Consider the following 20,161-nt stretch of genomic DNA (forward strand, 5'->3'; position numbering starts at 1 on the left):
GTTTCGGCCGGAAGGTTTATAATGGATGTACTATGATGTAATTCGCGTCATAGCATTAAATTATTGTTTTGTTTAATTGTACATCGTGCAATTACAATACGTTCAGGGAAAGCAGCTAGGAATGTAGGGGGGAAATGCAGCGATGTATGTGTGAAAGGAGGAATGTGTAGAAGTAGTCGTGTGAGAGTCTATCAATGACATGCTTAAACGGCACCATGAGGCTGGGCTTGAATTAGTAAGGAGATAACATCTAATGTAAGTACATTTGAATGGCTTGCAACTTGGATGTTGAGACTCATTTAATGTACAGTATTTTCTGGACTATAAGGCGCACCTGACTATAAGGCGCACTGTCAATGAATGGTCTATTTTCAAACTGTTTTCATATATAAGGCGCACCTGACTATAAGGCGCACATAATAGACGCTACCGTTGCGTTATGCATCCAACAGATGGAGCTGTGCTAAAGGGAATGTCAATGTCAATGAATGATCCATATATAAGGCGCACTGGATTATAAGGCGCACTGTAGTTTTTTGAGAAAATTAAAGGCTTTTAAGTGCGCCTTATAGTCCGGAAAATACGGTAACCATTTTGTTCTCTGAAAAGACCTAGCTTAGCTGCTATAATAACCTTGGCATGCTATGCTATGCATATTTCATGATGTGAGGTTTGAATCAGGACATAATAGTCTTATTCTCATTAGAAAATAAATTTTAATCTATGCAGAGTAACAAAGACATATATAGAAGGTACGGTTCCAAAGTAGACATTGAAATACTGCTCGGCTGATAAGATTTCTGCTTACTTTTCACAGCTGTTTGACAGCGCAATATTGATGACAGAAAGACCTTAGAAGTTAGTTAAAAAGAAATCACGTCAAGTGATTAACAGGCATTTCATACACGTTTATGTGTTATCATATATAAAGCAGTATAAAACAAATACAATAATGGACAGATGACAAGGCAAAAAAGAATGCGACTGTAAACATTTTGTATATATATGTGCTTTTCATGACGCCAGCGTCACCACAGATCGGGTCAACCGGTAACTGCCATCGTCAAGGCAGGGTATAAAAATCGACGTTATAAAAACAAAAAAACTCTACTCCATCCGATGTACATGTATTGGGTATCAAATCCTAAATGACACTACACCTGTATATTTCAACTAGTATACATAGGCAAACTGTGCAACCATAAAGCCTAATTTATACTTCGTCGAAAGACCGTGTCATACAACAAAAACAACGTATTTTCAACAGTCGAAAACACATCATTTGTGTTGTATGACACGACCGTTCGATTAAGCATGAATTAGCCTGTCTGGGCCTCCGCGCCTCAAAACAACGCCACACTACCTACTCAGGGCTTGTGCGACTGAGAGCACCATATCGGAAGTAGGTGTGTTTCCACAATGTTGAACTTGTTTCCAGTCGTACACTATCTTTCCCACCAGTCCCTTTATGGAAAGATGGTTGCAGTAACAAGGAGGCACAGTGGGTGTCACAACAAAAACAACACTTAATGCAGAGATGAAACTGGATTTCTTTTCCCCCCCAGTCTTCCCATGAATAGAGCCAGCTCATATAGCAATACTGAGAAAGCCCTACAACAACCCCAATATGTCTTTGGGCAGAGAGTCTCCGAAAGTCTCCAGCTCAGAGCTCAAGTGCTTATTTAGAATAACATATTGCCAGTTATTTATTTTTCCTTAAAAAAAATGGCTGCCTTGATGGTGCAACTTTGGATTCCTGCATTTGACTCCTGGGTTTTGGTGGTTTTTCACTTGCTGTCGGTAGCTAAGTGCTCCAGCAGTGGGTTGGCCTCGCCCTCAGGAGTCTTGACGCTGTCTGTCCTCACGATGCAGGTGGGCCGATGGAGGTTGAGCATAACCATGAGCTGTTGTCTCTCCAGCCGCAGCTCCTCGATCTGGGCCTTCAGCTCCGAGTTCACCATCTCCAGACGCTCCGATTCCTGGACAGAGAGATGTGTTCGTAGGAGATGAATATACAAAGTGAAATCCCGAGGGTTAGTGCACTCCCAGGGGCATCACAAGGGGGGGACTGAGTTACTAGGGCCCAAGGTGGAGGGGCCTTAATTATTTAGCTATTGAGAAATAGCAGATATACAAGCTCACAGTGCCGCGCTGCAAGCTTGTAGATATGCTATATATTTTAAACGTTGTGAAAATGTGTGCAAATCTTTGAATACATTTATTTTTAAGCGAACTTTGTAACTAAAATTTTGCTTCTGGGGCAGCGCCATACGCAGACTACGCAGTCTGCGTAGGGCCCCCACCGCCCCCTCCTCTGCAGAAATGAACGTACCGAACTGACTTTTCACACCAGCGCTACTGCAATCTTAGCCTGAATGAGACATCTCTGATTAACCTTGTATAGCCAGACTTACTCATGTCCCTGATTGGCTGTCCCGGCTCTATGACATTGTCCCATTGGCCAAAAAGAAAAAGGAGCCAACATTTCTTGACTCTGGAACTCTTTGGGAGTTTACTTTCCGCCCCACCCCCTTTCAGAGACTAGTGTTTGTTTACTTTCGCTTTGACAATGCACGTTTATCTTTCTGGATATGAGAAAAAGAAAAAGCGTCAAACGGAACTGCGGCAACAGCAAACAGGTAAATAAACATTCAACTTGCACTGTCAGTTGTAACTTGTGTTGTGCGATGGAGCCATGTTGCTGCTTTAGCTTGATATGCAAGGGCTTTGAGTTGTGTGTTCGCCTGCTGCCTAATTTGCGTGCCACGGCTGGACACTTCTACTGCTGCTGTTTTGTAATCTCTCCTCACTCGCTGTCTGTCGCTGACAGTCGCTGTAGTCTTCAGTGCTCTTTCTTTGTGACCATTGTCTGTGATTTGTTTCTGCTGTTGGGTTTTTGGTTCTGTTTGTTTGTTGTTGCTAACTTGCTGCTGTGGGTTCTTGACTTGTTGTGAGATGTCTGCAGTGGTATAAATGAACTAAGTACATTTACTTAAAAACTGTACTTAAGTACAATTTGAGTTATTTGTTGCTGTTTTTACTTCTACTCCAATACATCTCGGATCTAAATATTGTACTTTTACTCCACTACAAATTCATTTGAAAACCTTTACTATTCATTATAATATTATAAAACATACATAAACCACTCTTTAGCCCCATTTTATGGGAACATAGTCGATCTACAAGCTTACATGCAGTGATGTAGTATTAGTCTGTAGGATTTGCATTTTGCTTAAGCAAGAACCTGTTTTGTTTAGATGACAACTCTTACTTAGCAGTAGCACTACACCCATGTGACTGTCATGACTACCCTACACCACTGGACATCACAACAGTCTACCCTAATGTTGATATTCCTCTTTCTACCTTCAAACAGCCCACATTTTTCACCGATAATAAGAAGGCCCCATAGCAGAAATCTTGCTTAGGGCCCCTGTGGAGCCAGAACCGGTTCTGTTCTGGGGGGTCCCTGTAACTAAATATTTTTAGATGGGGGTCTGTGGCCAAATACATGTCATTTTGGGGGTCCTTCACATGAAAAAGTTTGAGCACCACAGACATAGAAACATAGGTTTTTCAAAAAACCTTTGAAGAATTTGAAATATTCAAAGACTTGCACACATTTTCCAGATTTTTCAAAAACAGCAGATCTACAAGCTCGCCGCGCGGCACTCTGTGCCGGGCTGTGAGCATGTATATCTGCTATTTTTCAATAGTTAAAGTACCCAGGGCCCAGAATTTGGTGCGACACCCCTGTGCATTCCTATACTTTCTCAGCGTTAAACTAACTCTCTGGATTTTACTGTGTAGAGGTGAAAATACAGAGCTGCGTTTTCCAACAACAACCTTTGCATTGCAATTGCATCTGTCTAATAGGCCAAGCTTGTTTTGGGGGAGAGCCAACATCTGCTCTCCTGTACATCTGCATCCTCTGTGGCATCTGGTGAACTCACCCTTTGAAGGAAGTCCGTTCTTTCCTTCTTCTTGTTTCGGCACCGCGCTGCGGCCACTTTGTTTTTCTCTCTCCGTCGTTTCCGCCTATCGTCATCCTCATCCATCTGCAGTGAGAAAGTATAATTGAGATGTCATGTCATGGTGCATTTTCACCAACAAAGACAACACATAAGGGGACAGATAGATAAAGCTATCATAATTTAACAACAGCCAGATAGATGAAGCTATCTTTATATGGTTTCCAAAATTTCCAAAACAGCCTGATCCCAGTGTTAATGATTATTGTACATCACTGAAGACAAGAACTCCAAGTCCTGATGGGATTCATTTTCTACAATGGCTGAATTCTTATACCAAACACTAGAGGGCACTGATATCAAAAGGGCTTTGAGTTTAACCAGTTTGAGTTACTCAAAGGAATACATTTAATCAATTTGCAACAAAACTAAACACTCCCATCCTGTATTTCATTTGGCCATTTCAAACGCATCATCACTTATTCATATTGATACAAAACCTAATGAAAGTAAATTTGAACAGCTCGCAACTTCATATTGAGACAAATGGTGTGATTCCCCATTTTGCTTGCACTAGATTAGAATTACTATCACTATCACTATCAGAATTAGTAACTATCAGAAAACTAAAATTATTAAATAATAGAAACAATGACATTGTATCTCTTCAGAAAATACTTGAGCACTAAGCAGGATAGCTATCCTTTTTTGTGTGACAAAGTGAAATTAGACAATCTCCTCCTCTATTTTCACAATATATATATATATATATATATATATATATATATATTTTTTTTTTGGGGGGGGGGGGGGTAAGGAATACAAAGCTAAAACGCCAAGGTTAATGTGATTAATTCCCCACTCTTCCTCATTTTCCAACTCAGACTTGAAATTCATTTGCGTGCTCGACCGCACAGAGCTTAATCATTTCCTATAAATAGACAGCAAACAGACACCATTCCCTCTCCTCCAGTACTACAGCTCTTCCTCCTTCCTCACCTCTGTCTTGATGGCCAGCGGCCTCTTCCCCAGTCTCCCCAGGAAGTGCAGCGGGGAGAGCATGGTGCCCAGCTGGCGGAAGTCAGCCAGTCTCAGTTGGTCGGTGAGCGTGGTGGCTGAGATGCCCGCCAGCGGGCCCAGGCCGGGCAGGGAGCCCGCTGCAAGTGAAGGGTCAGGAATCTGTCCCGGCATCATGTCCAACCCGGCCTCCACCACCGCCGCTATACGGAGACAAGAGGATTGTGATGTTCAGAAAGGAGGAACACTGATCGTACAAATACAACGTCAGCGGCCGTGTTGATTTTGATCAAATTTGGTCAAGTTTGGTTTTAGTCATTTATGACAGGCCAAGAATAGGGATGCTAGGGATCATGTGGTTAATTTAGATCTGACCGTACAAATGGATTAATTACAGAGCATTTTACGGTGTGCCGTAATCAAATTTGTGTCATTCACAATTCATTGCTGTTGTCCACGAGTGTTGTCATGTCTGCTTATTATAAGCGACTTTGGGCTTGTTTTTCTGTAAAGTTGCTTGAAAATATTGGTCTTTGCGTTTCTTTGGGCTTGTTTCTGAAGTGTACTTGCTTATTTGGGCTTGTTTCCTAATGTTTTTTAAACCAGTAGTTCTCAAACATGTTCATGTCAAGCCAGGATTAATTACAGAGGATTTTACTGTGTGCCGTAATCAAATTTGTGTCATTCACAATTCATTGCTGTTGTCCACGAGTGTTGCCATGTCTGCTTATTATAAGCGACTTTGGGCTTGTCTTTCTGTAAAGTTGCTTGAAAATATTGGTCTTTGCGTTTTTTTGGGCTTGTTTCTGAAGTGTACTTTCTTATTTGGGCTTGTTTCCTAATGTTGTTTAAACCAGTAGTTCTCAAACATGTTCATGTCAAGCCCCCCCTATATATCAAAAATATGAAAATATTTTGTGAGCTTGTAGATTGCCTATTGTCACATCGCCGATGGTTAAAGCGCTCATGTGGCCTTGTCGTTTCTTTTGGGCTTGTTTTCATAGATCTTATTTCTCCCACAAAATCTGGTAACACTGTTGTCCATGTCAACACATTAAACAAATGCACCTGGGGTGCAAACCCTTCCTACATCTATTGTTCTACATCTCTTCATTGTGACCTTGACCATTGACCTGTTCTGCCCAAAGATTGATCATGTCTTCACTCAGGCAGCCTACTGATCACAAAGTCTGACCACTAATTCTCCAGTTATCGTGCTATGTATCAAACAAACACAAACAAATAGGAACACTAACAGTCCCCTGCCACACATTGTTGTGGGCAGGGTAATAATTTCATAGCTACTATTGTGTCCAAGATTAAAAAATGTAAGTCTTGATAGTTGGCAACCAAGAATGGCAAAACAAACTTCTCTCTGTTTACACCCACTCACATGTCTGTGGCTTGACTTGCAATGGGAACTAGCTAGCCTAGAATCCTTATACAGTATGAAACATGCCACAAATAGATACCCATTCATATTTTACTGCATATCTCTTAATCAATCACAATTAATATTTGTCATATGACAAACTGTACTTTGTCACGTTTTCACACTTGTCACAGTTTTGAGTGGAAAAAATAGCAAGGTACACCCTCACAACACATCTTATCATGACACATTGTGAGCTTGGAGATCTGCTATTTTTACAATTCTCAAACTTATTGACAACTTTCTAAGTCACATAAAGACATCAAAAGCAGCTAAATGCAAAAATAAAGCGGATGAGACTCATGTATTCCGCCACCGCCCTCTTTCAACAATTTTGGGCAATTTAAAAGGTTTGTTTGACCACAGTACGTTTTAATGTAATCAGGGAGGAATGAAGGGGCGCGAGAGGAGAGAAAAAAAGGAGAGTTTGTGCAGGCCCAGAGGAAGTGGCTGGAGAATTAAGACGTCTCTCTAATTACTGTAAGACCAAGACTTGGAAATCTTCTGATGGCCAAATAAAAAACAAATGTTACAGATGGAAACAGTGCAACATGAGCCCGTCTCTCTGCCCTGCCCTGTCTCTGTGATCTGGGAGGAGAGGCACAGAAGAGACCACTGGATTTCACCAAAGTCACAGTTTACTTGCGAGCTACTGTAGTGGATCGGCAATTTTCAGGCCAATGTTTTCAGACCGAGGACCCCTTAGTTGAGAGAAAGATGAAGCGGGGACCCCCACAACCTTTTCATGGATTCCATATAGTTTCAATGTTTGACAGCACAATCATCAGTGTATTTTGGATTCATGTCAATTTGTGTTTTCAGATATTTAACCACTTATGAACTTATGAACCTATGAACCTATGAACCTCTACACCAAAGCTCTTTGCCGAAAATAGCCGATCTACAAGCTCGGCGATCTACAAGATTGGCTATTTTTGGCTAAGGTTCTCCGAATATGGATACGAGGGTTCAAGTGGTTAATATATCCATCACTCAAAGATTTGGAGGACCCCCTGTAGTAATTCTGAGGACCCCCTAGGGGTCCCGGACCCCCTGTTGAAGACCCATGTATTAAACGTTTCTGAAAAGGTTTTGAAATATTTTGTAATTAGTTCTTATACAATGACATGGCTGAAACAGAGAAACAGTTGAAAGTGGTAGATACAAGATTTGTGAGCATCAGTCTATATTACAGTAGCCTATACGCTGAACTGTAATAGCTCAGAACAAATCTCAACAACTTGTGTGATAACTTTGTCTACAAAGGAAATGTCAGATAGGACTACTGGGAAAAACCTTTAAAGTTTCAAAACCTTTATCAGGATGGAGCATAAAAAGCCTCTAGTCTAAAAACTATCTACTTAAAGGACCATCTAAAAAATATCTACTTAAAGGACCATTTCAACCATCTTCATACTAATGCTCATTATAAGACCATTTCTGTCTCAGAAGGCTGTGAACAGTTCAGAAACCTGCCTACCAATGACATCATCGGGTTTGGACGTTTCAAACAAGATTTCAAACTTTTATTTCGATTTTGTGATTTGTTATTAATTCAAGAGCATAGAAGCAGAAGACATTGCTCTTGCATTAAAAGAAGAGAAAGAAAACAGTTGAAATGTCCAAACCTGACTACCGATCACTGGTAGACATGTTTCTGAACTGTCCGCAGCCCTCCTCTGAGTCACAAAGTGAGTAGACAGCAATGGGGCCATCTTATAATGAACATTAGTGAGGACAAATTATATGAAGATAGGTTGAAAATGGGTGACGTGGTCCTTTAAAAGAACGCTATTACTGTATGTTGTTGATGAGTGTTTCAGTTCATTGTTGATGATTATCAATCTCGAGAAACAATATTTACATTACAACCCGTATTAAGAGCACAATTTCAGCAGCATTTCAGAAAAACAAAGACTGCTCAGTGGTATGGCTGCTGATAGAACTTTAGTCCTACTGTATACATGTAGAGGTAATGTACATTTTGAGTGTCCCTACTCCCTGTAACTAATTCTTTTTTATACAGTAGAGCAGATGGATTTCTGTAAATGATGCCAATTCATATTTGCCCCCCCCTAGAGTATTTATTCAGGAACGCTACAAACACTACAGGTTGGCCACAGACTGTACAAAGTCCCTCTCATATGGAACCAACAAAGACATCTATTGTGAGGTGATGCGAGACAGCTGACTTCGCTGGTGGGTGACCAGCTGACAAGCCGACTGTATTGTAAGATTGAGTTTTTCTTTCTTTGCGATATACAGAGCCTTTCACTTTGCTCCGATGCAAAAAAACACGAGACGAGGTAATGAAAAATGCAGGGTTATGTAACTCTATTCTAATGTACTCCACCCTGCGTTGAGACTGTCTGGCCTCAGCGTGTTTTTGTAGTTGGATTCCAATGTACTCATGTGTCAAGCATGAGTGAGACCAAGTTCAGCTCTGTTTTATTATTGTTATTTATAGAGTATGTTATCTCGTATGTTCTTATGATATGGTGCTGTTACCACTCTGTGTGTTACTGTGGTGTAAAGCAGTGTTTCTCAATCTTTTTTGGCTTGAGTACCCCCTTTCCCTGATTTCTGAATCCAAGTACCCCCTTTAAAGGAGTCATCCAGACCAAAACACATATAGGGTTAAATCTGTCTTTTATCATACCCCTTTATACCTGCTTTAGTCGATTTTTTTCATAGCTGCCCCTTTTGCTAGATTTCGGCTGCCCCTGTTGCTAGATTTTGCGGGCCCTCTCATAAACAACAGAGTGTATAGCCTTTATACTAGTGCGGTTATTTCTTCAGCTTCAAAGTTAGTATTTTTTTATTGGATTATGTTTACACAACGTCCTGAGACCAACCAAACCGCTGTTTTGACCTCACAGGCACCCTTACTTGTCAAACGGCTTCTGCTCTGCACCAGAGCAGGGAGAGGAGAAGCTAGAAAGAGAGGGGAGGGAGGGGTCGGTTTGACAAGTAAGGGTGCCTGTGAGGTCAAAACAGCGGTGTGGTTGGTCTCAGGACGTGGTGTAAACACAATCCAATAAAAAAATACTAACTTTGAAGCTGAAGAAATAACCACACTAGTATAAAGGCTATACACCCTGTTAGTTATGAGAGGGCCCACGAAATCTAGCAACAGGGGCTGCCGAAATCTAGCAACAGGGGCAGCTATGAACAAAATGGAATAAAGCAGGTATAAAGGGGTATGATAAAAGACAGATTTAACCCTATATGTGTTTTGGTCTGGATGACTCCTTTAACCAGACATCAACATTTTTCTTATAAAACTGCAATTGAAATATACATAAATGATGCTATATGATGATGTGATAACCCCCATTTCAAGAATATAAAATATATAAATAAGAAGCTTTCATGTCAATAATTCAATACATTCAAACAACTTTAAAACACATCCCAGTTTCCTGGTACCATGTAATTTGGGCAACTCAAGTTTTTCCATGTGTCATCATTAAATATATATGTACAGGTTTTCCCCCTCCTAATTCAATTTGAGTTAATTCATTAACTATGAACGATATTAGCATAATTTAAACTTCTATTTTGATTTTTTGGGGCATTTTCGAGTACCCCCTGCAGTACCTCCACGTACCCCCATTTGAGAAACACTGGTGTAAAGTATAAGAGGTATTTTAATGCATTACTGGAGTATTTCCAAATTTCAATACTTGACGTCTACATCTCACTTTTACTCCTCCATTACAATTGTGGGAAAACACAATTTGTAGATTTTGATTATTATTATAGAACACATAGAACACGTCGCCATGTATTGTATGCTTGTACATGTACATCTGCTATTTTAAAAGGATTTGTATATATTTTGAAAACCTGAGAAATACATTTTGAATACTGGACTTTTACTTGTATTATTATAATTTATATTATTTCTTTATTTTTTACAAAAAAAAGAGAGTAAAGAAATGTGACACATCACTGTTTGGTCAATCTGGCTAGCCATCGTCAAAGAAAAGGGAGCGCCCACTCGGGTTGTCCATCTTAGCCAGCTACAGACTCTGTCTCGAGAGAATGCTGTTTGGTTAACAGGATGACTACCCAGTCCCAGGGCTATATGAGAAGTCTGTCAGATATCGTCAGAGATTACTTAATTCATTGCTTCATCATAATAAAACTGGATCCTAACCCACGTTACTTAATGTCTATGATCAAATGTGTTATAGTTTATCCAGATAAATCTTCTAGATTGTGAGCAAGAAGAGTTCAATATGTCATCTGCCACCTCTGGGCCTGAATTGACAGATTTATGCTCCGTCATATGACGGCAACGCTCCCTGAAAATAGCCGATCTACAAGCTGATGTGACACGCGGTGAGCTTGTGGGCGGGCTATTTTTGACTTGCGGCACCATCGAACGACTAAGTATAAATCAAGCTTATGATTTATTAGGGCCAAAGACAAGCTGGTGTACAGACCCTGTCTCCAACGAGTCATTTTATTATTTAACTCCTTGCCACTATTCTCTCCCTCTCTCTCTCTCTCTCCAACCGTATGTATACTCCCATTTACAGTGCACTTGGCAGCCGCCGAATGTTTTTTCTGGAGAGAAAGAGAACAAGACCGGCCCTGGTGAAAATCTGTCTCGGACAAAATTCCCTTTCGCTCAACTCCCAGAGGAGGTTAAGCAATGGAGGGTGCCAAGGTCTACTCAAAGGCTGTCTAACAAGACAAACCATATGCTAGCTAATATGGGGCTGGGTGGGCTTGAAACCCATTAGAAACCTGCCAGACAATGGCATGCCATGAACCGTTGGATTACAGCAATTGAACCATTCCTGTTCACTCGACCTGACACGCTCTAGGGCACATCCACCCTAAAATCTTTAGAGATTTATATTGTTAGACAGACTTGTGGTATGTGTAAAATATACTTAAAGTGAGCAATCAAGCTGCTGAATTCCATCCATATGGCAACTATAGGGGCGGGCTGGTGATATTTTCAAAACAAAATATCAGATTCAGAATTATATTTTGACTGAATACCACAATATTGATAATACTACCACATTTTGTGGATGGTTATTGGTGCTTTCACAAGATAATGACACACATAAACTTTGAGGAACGATCATTACTAATATGGATTTTTATAATCAGTTCTGCAAGCTCACAACGTGTCACCTTCCAATGCGTTCAGAGCTTGTAGATAGTTATTTTCATATTGTTTTCTTTTTTTAATGGGGCCTAAGTGGTCAATGGTTAGAATGCTGACATTTGACTCAACAGTGTGCTATGTATGCAATTACATTGTCCATTGCTGACCAGTAACTCTGCATCGGAGTCCAAAAGATGGAATCCAACCCGGCCTCGGAGCCAACAACCACAGGAACTAAAACATCCATTACTGTAGCAATGACAGCGCAAGAGGTTGAGACAGAATCAGAATGGAGTTCAATCACCCTGCTGGCTAGATCAGGGGTCTTCAACAGGGGGTCCGGGACCCCTAGGGGGTCCTCAGAGACAGAGTTACAACAGGGTGTCCTCCAAATCTTTGTGTGATAGAAACTTTTTTTCTCCTTTTTTTAAATTAACCTCTTGAACCCTAGCGTCCATATTCTGAGAACTTTAGCCAAAAATAGCCAATCTACAAGCTCACAACGCTTCGCAGCTTGTAGATCGGCTATTTTCGGCAAAGAGGTTTGGTGTAGTGTGAGTGAAAGGTCAAGTTTATTAAGTATTGACGGTTCAAGTGCTTAAATATAAGAAAACACAAATTGACATGAATCCAAAATACAATGATGATTGTGCTGTCTGTCAAACAATGAAACTATATGGAATCTATGAACAGATTGTGGGGGTCCCTGCTTCATCTCTCTCTCAACTAAGGGGTCCCTGGCCTGAAAACGTTGAAGCGACCCCTGCATGGGCTAGATACTTGGGAGTCTGTTTACAGCTAGGATATGATAATGCTGTGCCCTAAATAATAAAGCAAAGTTAGTTTCATGTCTACTAAAAGTGATAATATAATTATGATAAATGCTACTGGATATGTTCTTAGACAGACATACATGCTGCAAGGAAATCCCCTCTCGTGGGTCCTTGGCTTGTTGAAACAAGTTGGCCCATCTGATCTGAGCCCACCTCTGCTCTGCTGCCAGCCACACACACACACACACACACACACACACACACACACACACACACACACACACACCTGTTGTCTAGTATTTCTCTGCACGGTGAGATGAGATTACACCATTTAAAACCCCGGTAGAGGGAGAGAGGGATTGGCCAGAGGGTAACAAAGTACAGATGGAATGGAATGCACTAAATATACAGCGAGACTCTTTTCAATTATGATACATTAAAGTGAGTGGTGTGTGCACTGCACACACACTCGCACACACATAACATTCCATCATAGTTTATGAAACTGTTATAAACTAAAGCAGGGGTCTTCAACGTTTTCAGGCCAAGGACCCCTTAGTAGAGAGAGAGATGAAGCCCCACAACCTGTTCATAATAGATTCCATATAGTTTCATTGTTTGACAGCACAATCATCAGTGTATTTTGGATTCATGTCAATTTGTGTTTTCAGATATTTAACCACTTGAGCCGTCAATACTTAATAAACTTGACCTTTCACTCTGTACTTATTCTGCTCTTTTTCCCCTCTGCACCAAAGCTCTTTGCCAAAAATAGCCGATCTACTAGCTCACAACGCCTTGCAGCGCGAGGCGTTGTGAGCTTGTAGATCTGCTATTTGTGGCTAAAGTTCTCCGAATATGGACGCTAGGGTTCAAGTGGTTAATATAAAAAAGGAGAAAAAAGGTTTCTATCACTCAAAGATTTGGAGGACCCCCTGTAGTAACTCTGGGGACCCCCAAGGGGTCCTGGACCCCCTGTTGAAGACCCCTGAACTAAAGCACAGTGGAAAGACTCTGGAAATGTCTCGCTTTTGAGTTCAACTTAACTTTTTAAAGTCGGGTAACAACAAACCAGAGTATTTGTGCAAAACTAGAAATATAGCAGATGCATACTGTACACTGCAAAAAAAATGGATGAAACACTTTTCAAAAAGAAGGGTATTTTTCCAATTTTTCTTTTTTTTCTTCCTGTCGCAGTCCTGCCCGCCTGCTGCCCGGGATTAGCGGTCAGCGTTTGATGATGCAACACCACCACTGTGTTTTCTCAGTCAAGCAGAAAAGCCAGTGCCACACAGCTCTAGGCCCGCTCTGCCCTCAAACAAAGACACCTAACACACACAGCCCTGCAGCGGCGGCGGTGTGCTGGTGTGGGCACTCACACTGCCAGGGGTGCCGCACCAAATTCTGGGCCCTGGTAGTGCATGGGTACAAGGATTCACTCACATTTTTGAGCTTTAACTATTGAAAAATAGCAGATATACAAGCTCACAGCACGGCACCGAGTGCCGCGCTGCGAGCATGTACAGTAGATCTACTATTTTTGAAAAATCATGAAAAGTTTTTGAAAATTTCAAATCCTAGGTTTTTTTTTGTTGTTGTTGTTGAAAAACGCATGTTTCTATGTCAGTGGTGCTCAAACCTTTTCATCTGAAGGACCCCCAAAATGATATGTATTTTGGCTACGGACCCCCATCTCAAAACGTGTAGTTCCAGGGACCCCCCATAAGTGAAATTTGAGTTACAAATGTTCGCTTAAAAATACATACATTCAAAGATTTGCACACATTTTCACGACTTTTCAAAAAATAGCAGATCTACAAGCTCGCAGCGCGGCACTCGGTGCCACGCTGTGAGCTTGTATATCTGCTGTTTTTCAATAGCTTAAGTATAAAATAATTAGGTCTCCTCCTTGGGCCCTAGTAACTCAGTCCCCCCCTCGTGACGCCCCTGGCTGCTGCTGCTGCCACTACTCAGAGTTGCTGAGCAGAGAGGGGCTGAAGCCAAGCGCACCGAGGGTGGGGAGCGGAAATGTCATGTATTAGTTATGAAATATAGAACTGCACTCAGTGCTGGGGCCTGGCAGGAGACCAAGACCAATTCAGTTGCATGCGAGCCGTGGCAAGGTGGAGGTGTGTGTGAAAGGAGTGTGTATATGTCTGACAGTAATCATAAATGCAAGTGTGTGTGTTCATATATGCATATACCGGTATGTGTGTGTGTTCATATATGCATATATGTGTGGGTATAAAAAAAAAAATATATATATATATATATATATATATATATATAGACCTTTTCCTGACTGCTCCGCTGTAGAGGGCGCCGTCGCCATTGCCGCGGTGTAAACGGTTGTGTAAGTAACTAGTAGCCTACATTTACTTGAGTACTCTACAGTTACTTCTACTCCACCACTGGCTGCTGTTTACACCGCGGCAATGACGGCGGCGCTATCTACAGGGGAGTGCTTGGGAAACGGTCTATAGGGATCTTTTTGGGATAAAGCACTGCATGAATGCACCATCTACAATTACCTATATCGTATATATTGTTGGAATCAGGTAGCCGCAGAAACCTTGTATCTCCATATTTAAACTATACACCAAGTTGTTTTCAATGTTTTCAGGCCAAGGACCCCTTAGTTGAGAGAGAGATGAAGCAGGGACCCCCACAACCCATAGATACTATATAGTTTCATCGTTTGACAGCACAATCATCAGTGTATTTTGGATTCATGTCAATTTGTGTTTTCAGATATTTAACCACTTGAACCGTCAATACTTAATAAACGTGTCCCTTAATTCTGTACATAGTCTGCTCTTTTTCCCCTCTACTCTAAACCCCTTTGCCTAAAATAGCCGATCTACAAGCTTGTAGATCTGCTATTTTTGGCTAAAGTTATTTTCCTATCACACAAAGATTTGGAGGACCCCCTGTAGTAACTCTGAGGACCCCCTAGGGGTCCCGGACCCCCTGTTGAAGACCCCTGCTATACACTATACATATATACAAGTGTTGCACACAATAATGCACGCACACACGCACATATACAAACACACAGTCACACACTCCATTCGCATACTCTATCTGTCTGCAGCCCAACCAAATAGGTCCATTTCCTGAGTCATTCCTGAGAGCAATTAGCAGCTTCAGGGCTGTGGAATTCAGACCCTTAGCAATGGCCAACAGCACAACTGGAGGCCCTATTATACTCAGCTCATATAGTGAAGGTGTGTGTGCGTGCGTGCATCTGTAGGTCTGTGCGTGCATGCGTATATAGGTGTGTGTGTGTGGAAGAAGAGTGAAAGGAAAGCGAGTTATTGAGACTTGCCACAGGCCAATCATTACCTTGCATATCGTCGTTGTCGGGTGAAAACCTTGTATGTCCAAAACCGTACGTTTTGCATTTATCAGTTTGAAAATGATTTAAACTGGTGAAAACTGCCGATCTACAAGCACACAACGCCTCGCGGTGCGAGGCGTTGAGTGCTTGTAGATCTGCTGTTTTCACTACCTTTGTGCTACGGCCTTGTACGATGAAGCAGGGCTTTACTTTGCGAAAGAACATACTAATTTGTAACTTGGAGATACGAGGTTTCTGCCCGACAGTGACGATATTAAGCCTTCTCATGAAACATTGGTTGTGCAAAATGGTTGGCAAAGTGCTCAAAGTTTAAACACGCAGAGGGAGTCTAATGTGGAGGTTTAGTCTATGGCATAGACTAAACCTCCACCAGCACATGGCTCTCGTGGTGTCTAAAAGCAGAAGTCAACAAAGGTATCCACACTGGCAGCACTCTTAACAAGCTAAACATGATGGCCAATTTAACCTCGCACAAGCAAAATGTCGTAGAGACCGGAGGAGGCAGCAGCCACACTTCCTAGAAGTAATTTTTTTTACCGCTAAACTTTTCAACATCCTTTGTTTCCCTCTCGTTCTGGACTAAAGGAATTGCTTGCTCCGCATACCAGCATCTTGCACAACTCTCTCTCTCTCCATGTCTTGTGCTCAAAACTTTTTAAGGTTTTCTATATCTCTCTGCAAGAGCCCTGCAAATGAACAATGAGAGCGGGTCTTGAGCCAAGGCACGCTCTCTCGATCCATGGCCAAGGTCTGAGTGATCATCATTACCGTCTGCACTCAGTCAGGCTATGTGTTGAGTTACAGCCTTTCGCAATCCTCCGGAGAGGCCAGGGAATTTGGCAGGACAGGACTGTCCAACTATACAGTATCAACATTCCTCCAAAAAGCCCTCATTATATTTTCATTGGAGGGACAATGATGAGACAGGCAAAAAAGAAGAGAAACTCATGTGGCTTTACTGTAAAACCCTGAGTTGTTAGTTTAACTCAAACAAGAAGAAAAATGCACCCGTACAGGTCCATTTGCTTCCATCCCATACACTCTTGTTATTGAGTTATTGAGGATTTTACTGTGTTGTTCTGATCATGCTACGGTCATCTCTGGTCATCAAACTCAAGTGTGTGTGTGTGTGTGTGTGTGTGTGTGTGTGTGTGTGTGTGTGTGTGTGTGTGTGTGTGTGTGTGTGCGTGTGCGTGTGCGTGTGTGTGCAATTATCAAGAGTGACAGAAAGAACTTTTTCACAGCTTTCATTTCTCGTTCTTAACTTCAAGTTCTCATGGGCAAAGCAGGACTTGGATGCATACACCCTTTAGCACAATTAGAGAGAGAAGGAACTTGTGATGATGACTAAACATTCCTAACATACAAATATGAGTATGTGACTGTGTGCACTACAGTATATTTAAGGATGGCGACAACGCTAAAATGTGACTTTAATTAGCGTTGTTAATCTAGGCAACACCCCAGCAAGCGAGTTAGAGTACAGTAGCTAGTTGGATCTATTGCTTGCTATTTTGCTCCCAATGAAATTATTTGAGGCTGCAGTACATTTAAATATTGTATTACATTGTTGGCTATGTGTCATAAACAAATCAGTGCAATTGACAGGTCAAAGCAAACACACAAAGCAGTTACGGAAGTGCATCAAGCATGAGACTTTCTGTGGTCTATATTGACAATTGTGATATCACTGGCTAGGTTCCTGCAGTCAGTAAGATGTAAACCAATGCAAGCCACATACAGTACACACCTATGCCCTTTTACTGTATCTGGGTGGTTCTGTCTTATGATGATGCTATTTTCAAGCTTTACGGATTACATGAATCACAATAACAAATGTAGAAAAAAGGCATTCCATAAGTGCTGACTTCTGTCCAATGACAAAGCCCTGGTCAATTTTGACTTTTGAGCAATCCTTGACATTAGCACATTGGCCAACCAACAGAAGTTTAGATTTAATGCCATCTGCTGAAGCAATCAGCAATATTATGTAACATGTGGTTGTCACGTCCATGATGTTTCATACTTTGACTTCTGATATTTCCTCATCTACCCCACACGAAGCACGTGTTTTCTCTCAAACAGAAACCCTGAGGATTATGACTGCAATCTGTTTGTTGTTCTTTAGCATAGGAGGTTGCAGGTTAAAATATAGGTACGTGTGTTGAAACAAAGCCTGCTCTGTGCACAGGGACAGCAATTTGGTTTCACTTCAAAATATGTTCAAACGACAAAGGAATTCAGGAAATCTGGAAGTCATGATTATTTCAAGGCCTTAAAAAAGGACCCTTTTCTACACGTCCTTTTGGTTTTTCTTTTTTTTTCCAAAAACATGTTTTTCCAGCACTAGCCTCCACAAAATGTCTCTTCTCTTGGTTACACCCTTGGACTTCTGGGTGTTCACTCCGATAATGTACGTCTCGGCTGCCTCGGCGCGGTGTTTTCACATGCCATGTGGATAGGCTTATGGGGACTTTGAAATAACAATGTGATAGCCAGCGTGCTGAATGGCTGCTCCTCCAGAATTAGTATTAGTATCACTGAGCTAGCGGAGTTGCACGACTGCTTAGCCTTCCTGCAATGCGTCTACTGTCTATTCAGTCTGCTAGGGGTGCAGCGTAGCAATTCCAGCTCTCCAGAGAGGCACTGGAAGGCATTTCTACTTAAAATAAACCCTGTGCGCCCACGTCCAGCCTCTCACAGCCCCTGTTGGCCCTGCGCTGTCTGTCGGCTTGCCAGCCCTTCCCCATTAATCCACTGCAGCGTTCCATTTATGCGGAAACCATCCCACGGATGTGCTCGGGCAGGCACTGGGGCATTTAAAACCCCCTGTAACACACACTTGTTCTCTTTAGACACACGGGCAAACACAAACAGACTCTTTGACACGCTCGCATGGATGAAGCTCGCTCACATACAGTACATGTTTGCGCTGCATGACATATACATGCACATGCAATCAGCAAAGTGATGGAAAGCATGCACTCACAATGTAGGAATGAATATGCACTGGTTGTCACAAACAGATGCACACACGCACACGCGTGCGCACACGCGCGCACACACACACACACACACACACACACACACACACACACACACACACACACACACACACACACACACGCGTGCACACACACAGTCAATGGGAGACTTGTTATGCCTGATTTATAGCACTGGAATTAGGCGATCTACAATCAGTACTGCGAGATGTGAGCTTGTATTGGCTATTTTTGACAACACCATCATGCAACAATGTATAAATGACGCTTTATGCTGTAATACACATACACATGCATGTGCACGCACACGCTCTCACACGCACGCGCGCGCACACACACACACACACACACACACACACACACACACACACACACACACACACACATCTAAAGACATGCCCACATCCCATTCCGTGTTGGCTTATGGCCTCAGGGCCACCGAGGGCAAATAACTAAAGCTATCTACTGTATTATGAAGATAGAATTTCTGTTAAAGTGTGAATCCTTTTGAAGTCCCTGGCCTGGTGTTGATATAATTTACAGTTTGGAGCAGTATAGTAATGTTTAAAGAAACAAAGCTGTAGTGTAACAACAACACAGTGCAACATTAGGCTGCTTAATCGTACAGTTTTGATGCTTTGGTTGGAAGGAACACAGATTTTAACAGGTGTCGTTTTCCCTTCTGTGGATAAAAGCTGTTGACTGGTAGGCCTTGATTCAACAAAACAATTATCTTGATCTTGATCCAGTCTAGGCACAACTCCGGTAAATCTAGGCTATGTTACACAGCAAGTTAATTGTGAATTGTTACTGTTGTTGTTTTCAATGATTTATTTTCAGCAATGCATTATTCAAGATAGAAGAATGAAAAGACAAAAACAGGACCTCAAGATCAGAGACATGCGATACAAGACAGAAGACACTCAGATAACTCTGATCCTTCTGCTCACAACAATTTATGATCTGTGCACACCATTGAATCAAATTGAAAGTTAAATCAAAAGTAAGCTGTAGCTTACTAGAAACGATAATCATGGCCATTAAGGAACTTCCCTGAGTTACAGTGCAACAGGGTGTGAACTAGAACTAGGCCTACTGAATGCTATTTCAGTATTAGGTTTAGCATCTGATCAATAACACAGTTGAGAGAAGCTGGTATACTTACTCAAAGAAAAGTTGGCAACCCTCTTCTAGCAATGGTGCAATTGTGTTTGGACGCTGTAAGACACAAAGTTGTATTATTACTTTTTGTCTTCTTCGTCTTGTTGTTTACTTCTTTATCTCAGATTTGTGGTGGCTCACTAACTTCACTCTGTTGAGTCTATACAGGTATATCCACCTTGAGCCACCTCAAGTTGAACCAATTAAAGAGAAAACAACTTTTGTTTTCTCTTTGTAGTCTAAGGTTTATGACACAGACAAGACATATAATTATAAATATAATCAAGGCATAACCAATAATCTATTGTAC

The 20,161-nt window shown here is 41.6% G+C and overlaps 1 protein-coding gene across 1 annotated transcript; it reads right to left on the bottom strand.

Annotated features, from left to right (window-relative positions):
• Positions 1-1,787: 1,787 nt before the first annotated feature.
• On the bottom strand, positions 1,788-19,907 carry LOC308300703 (jun dimerization protein 2-like; the record flags this gene model as incomplete). Its single annotated transcript, XM_080744589.1, has 4 exons — positions 19,856-19,907; positions 4,974-5,194; positions 3,957-4,061; positions 1,788-1,979 (listed from the first exon to the last, which is right to left on the bottom strand). The coding sequence occupies exons 2-4, from the start codon at positions 5,166-5,168 to the stop codon at positions 1,788-1,790; spliced, it is 492 nt and encodes a 163-aa protein (XP_080600715.1). The 5' UTR covers positions 5,169-5,194; positions 19,856-19,907.
• Between the last annotated feature and the right edge of the window lie 254 nt (positions 19,908-20,161).

Source organism: Nannobrachium achirus, assembly GCF_963921795.1.
Source record: "Nannobrachium achirus genome assembly, chromosome: 16".
Classification (NCBI taxonomy): Eukaryota; Metazoa; Chordata; class Actinopteri; order Myctophiformes; family Myctophidae; genus Nannobrachium; species Nannobrachium achirus.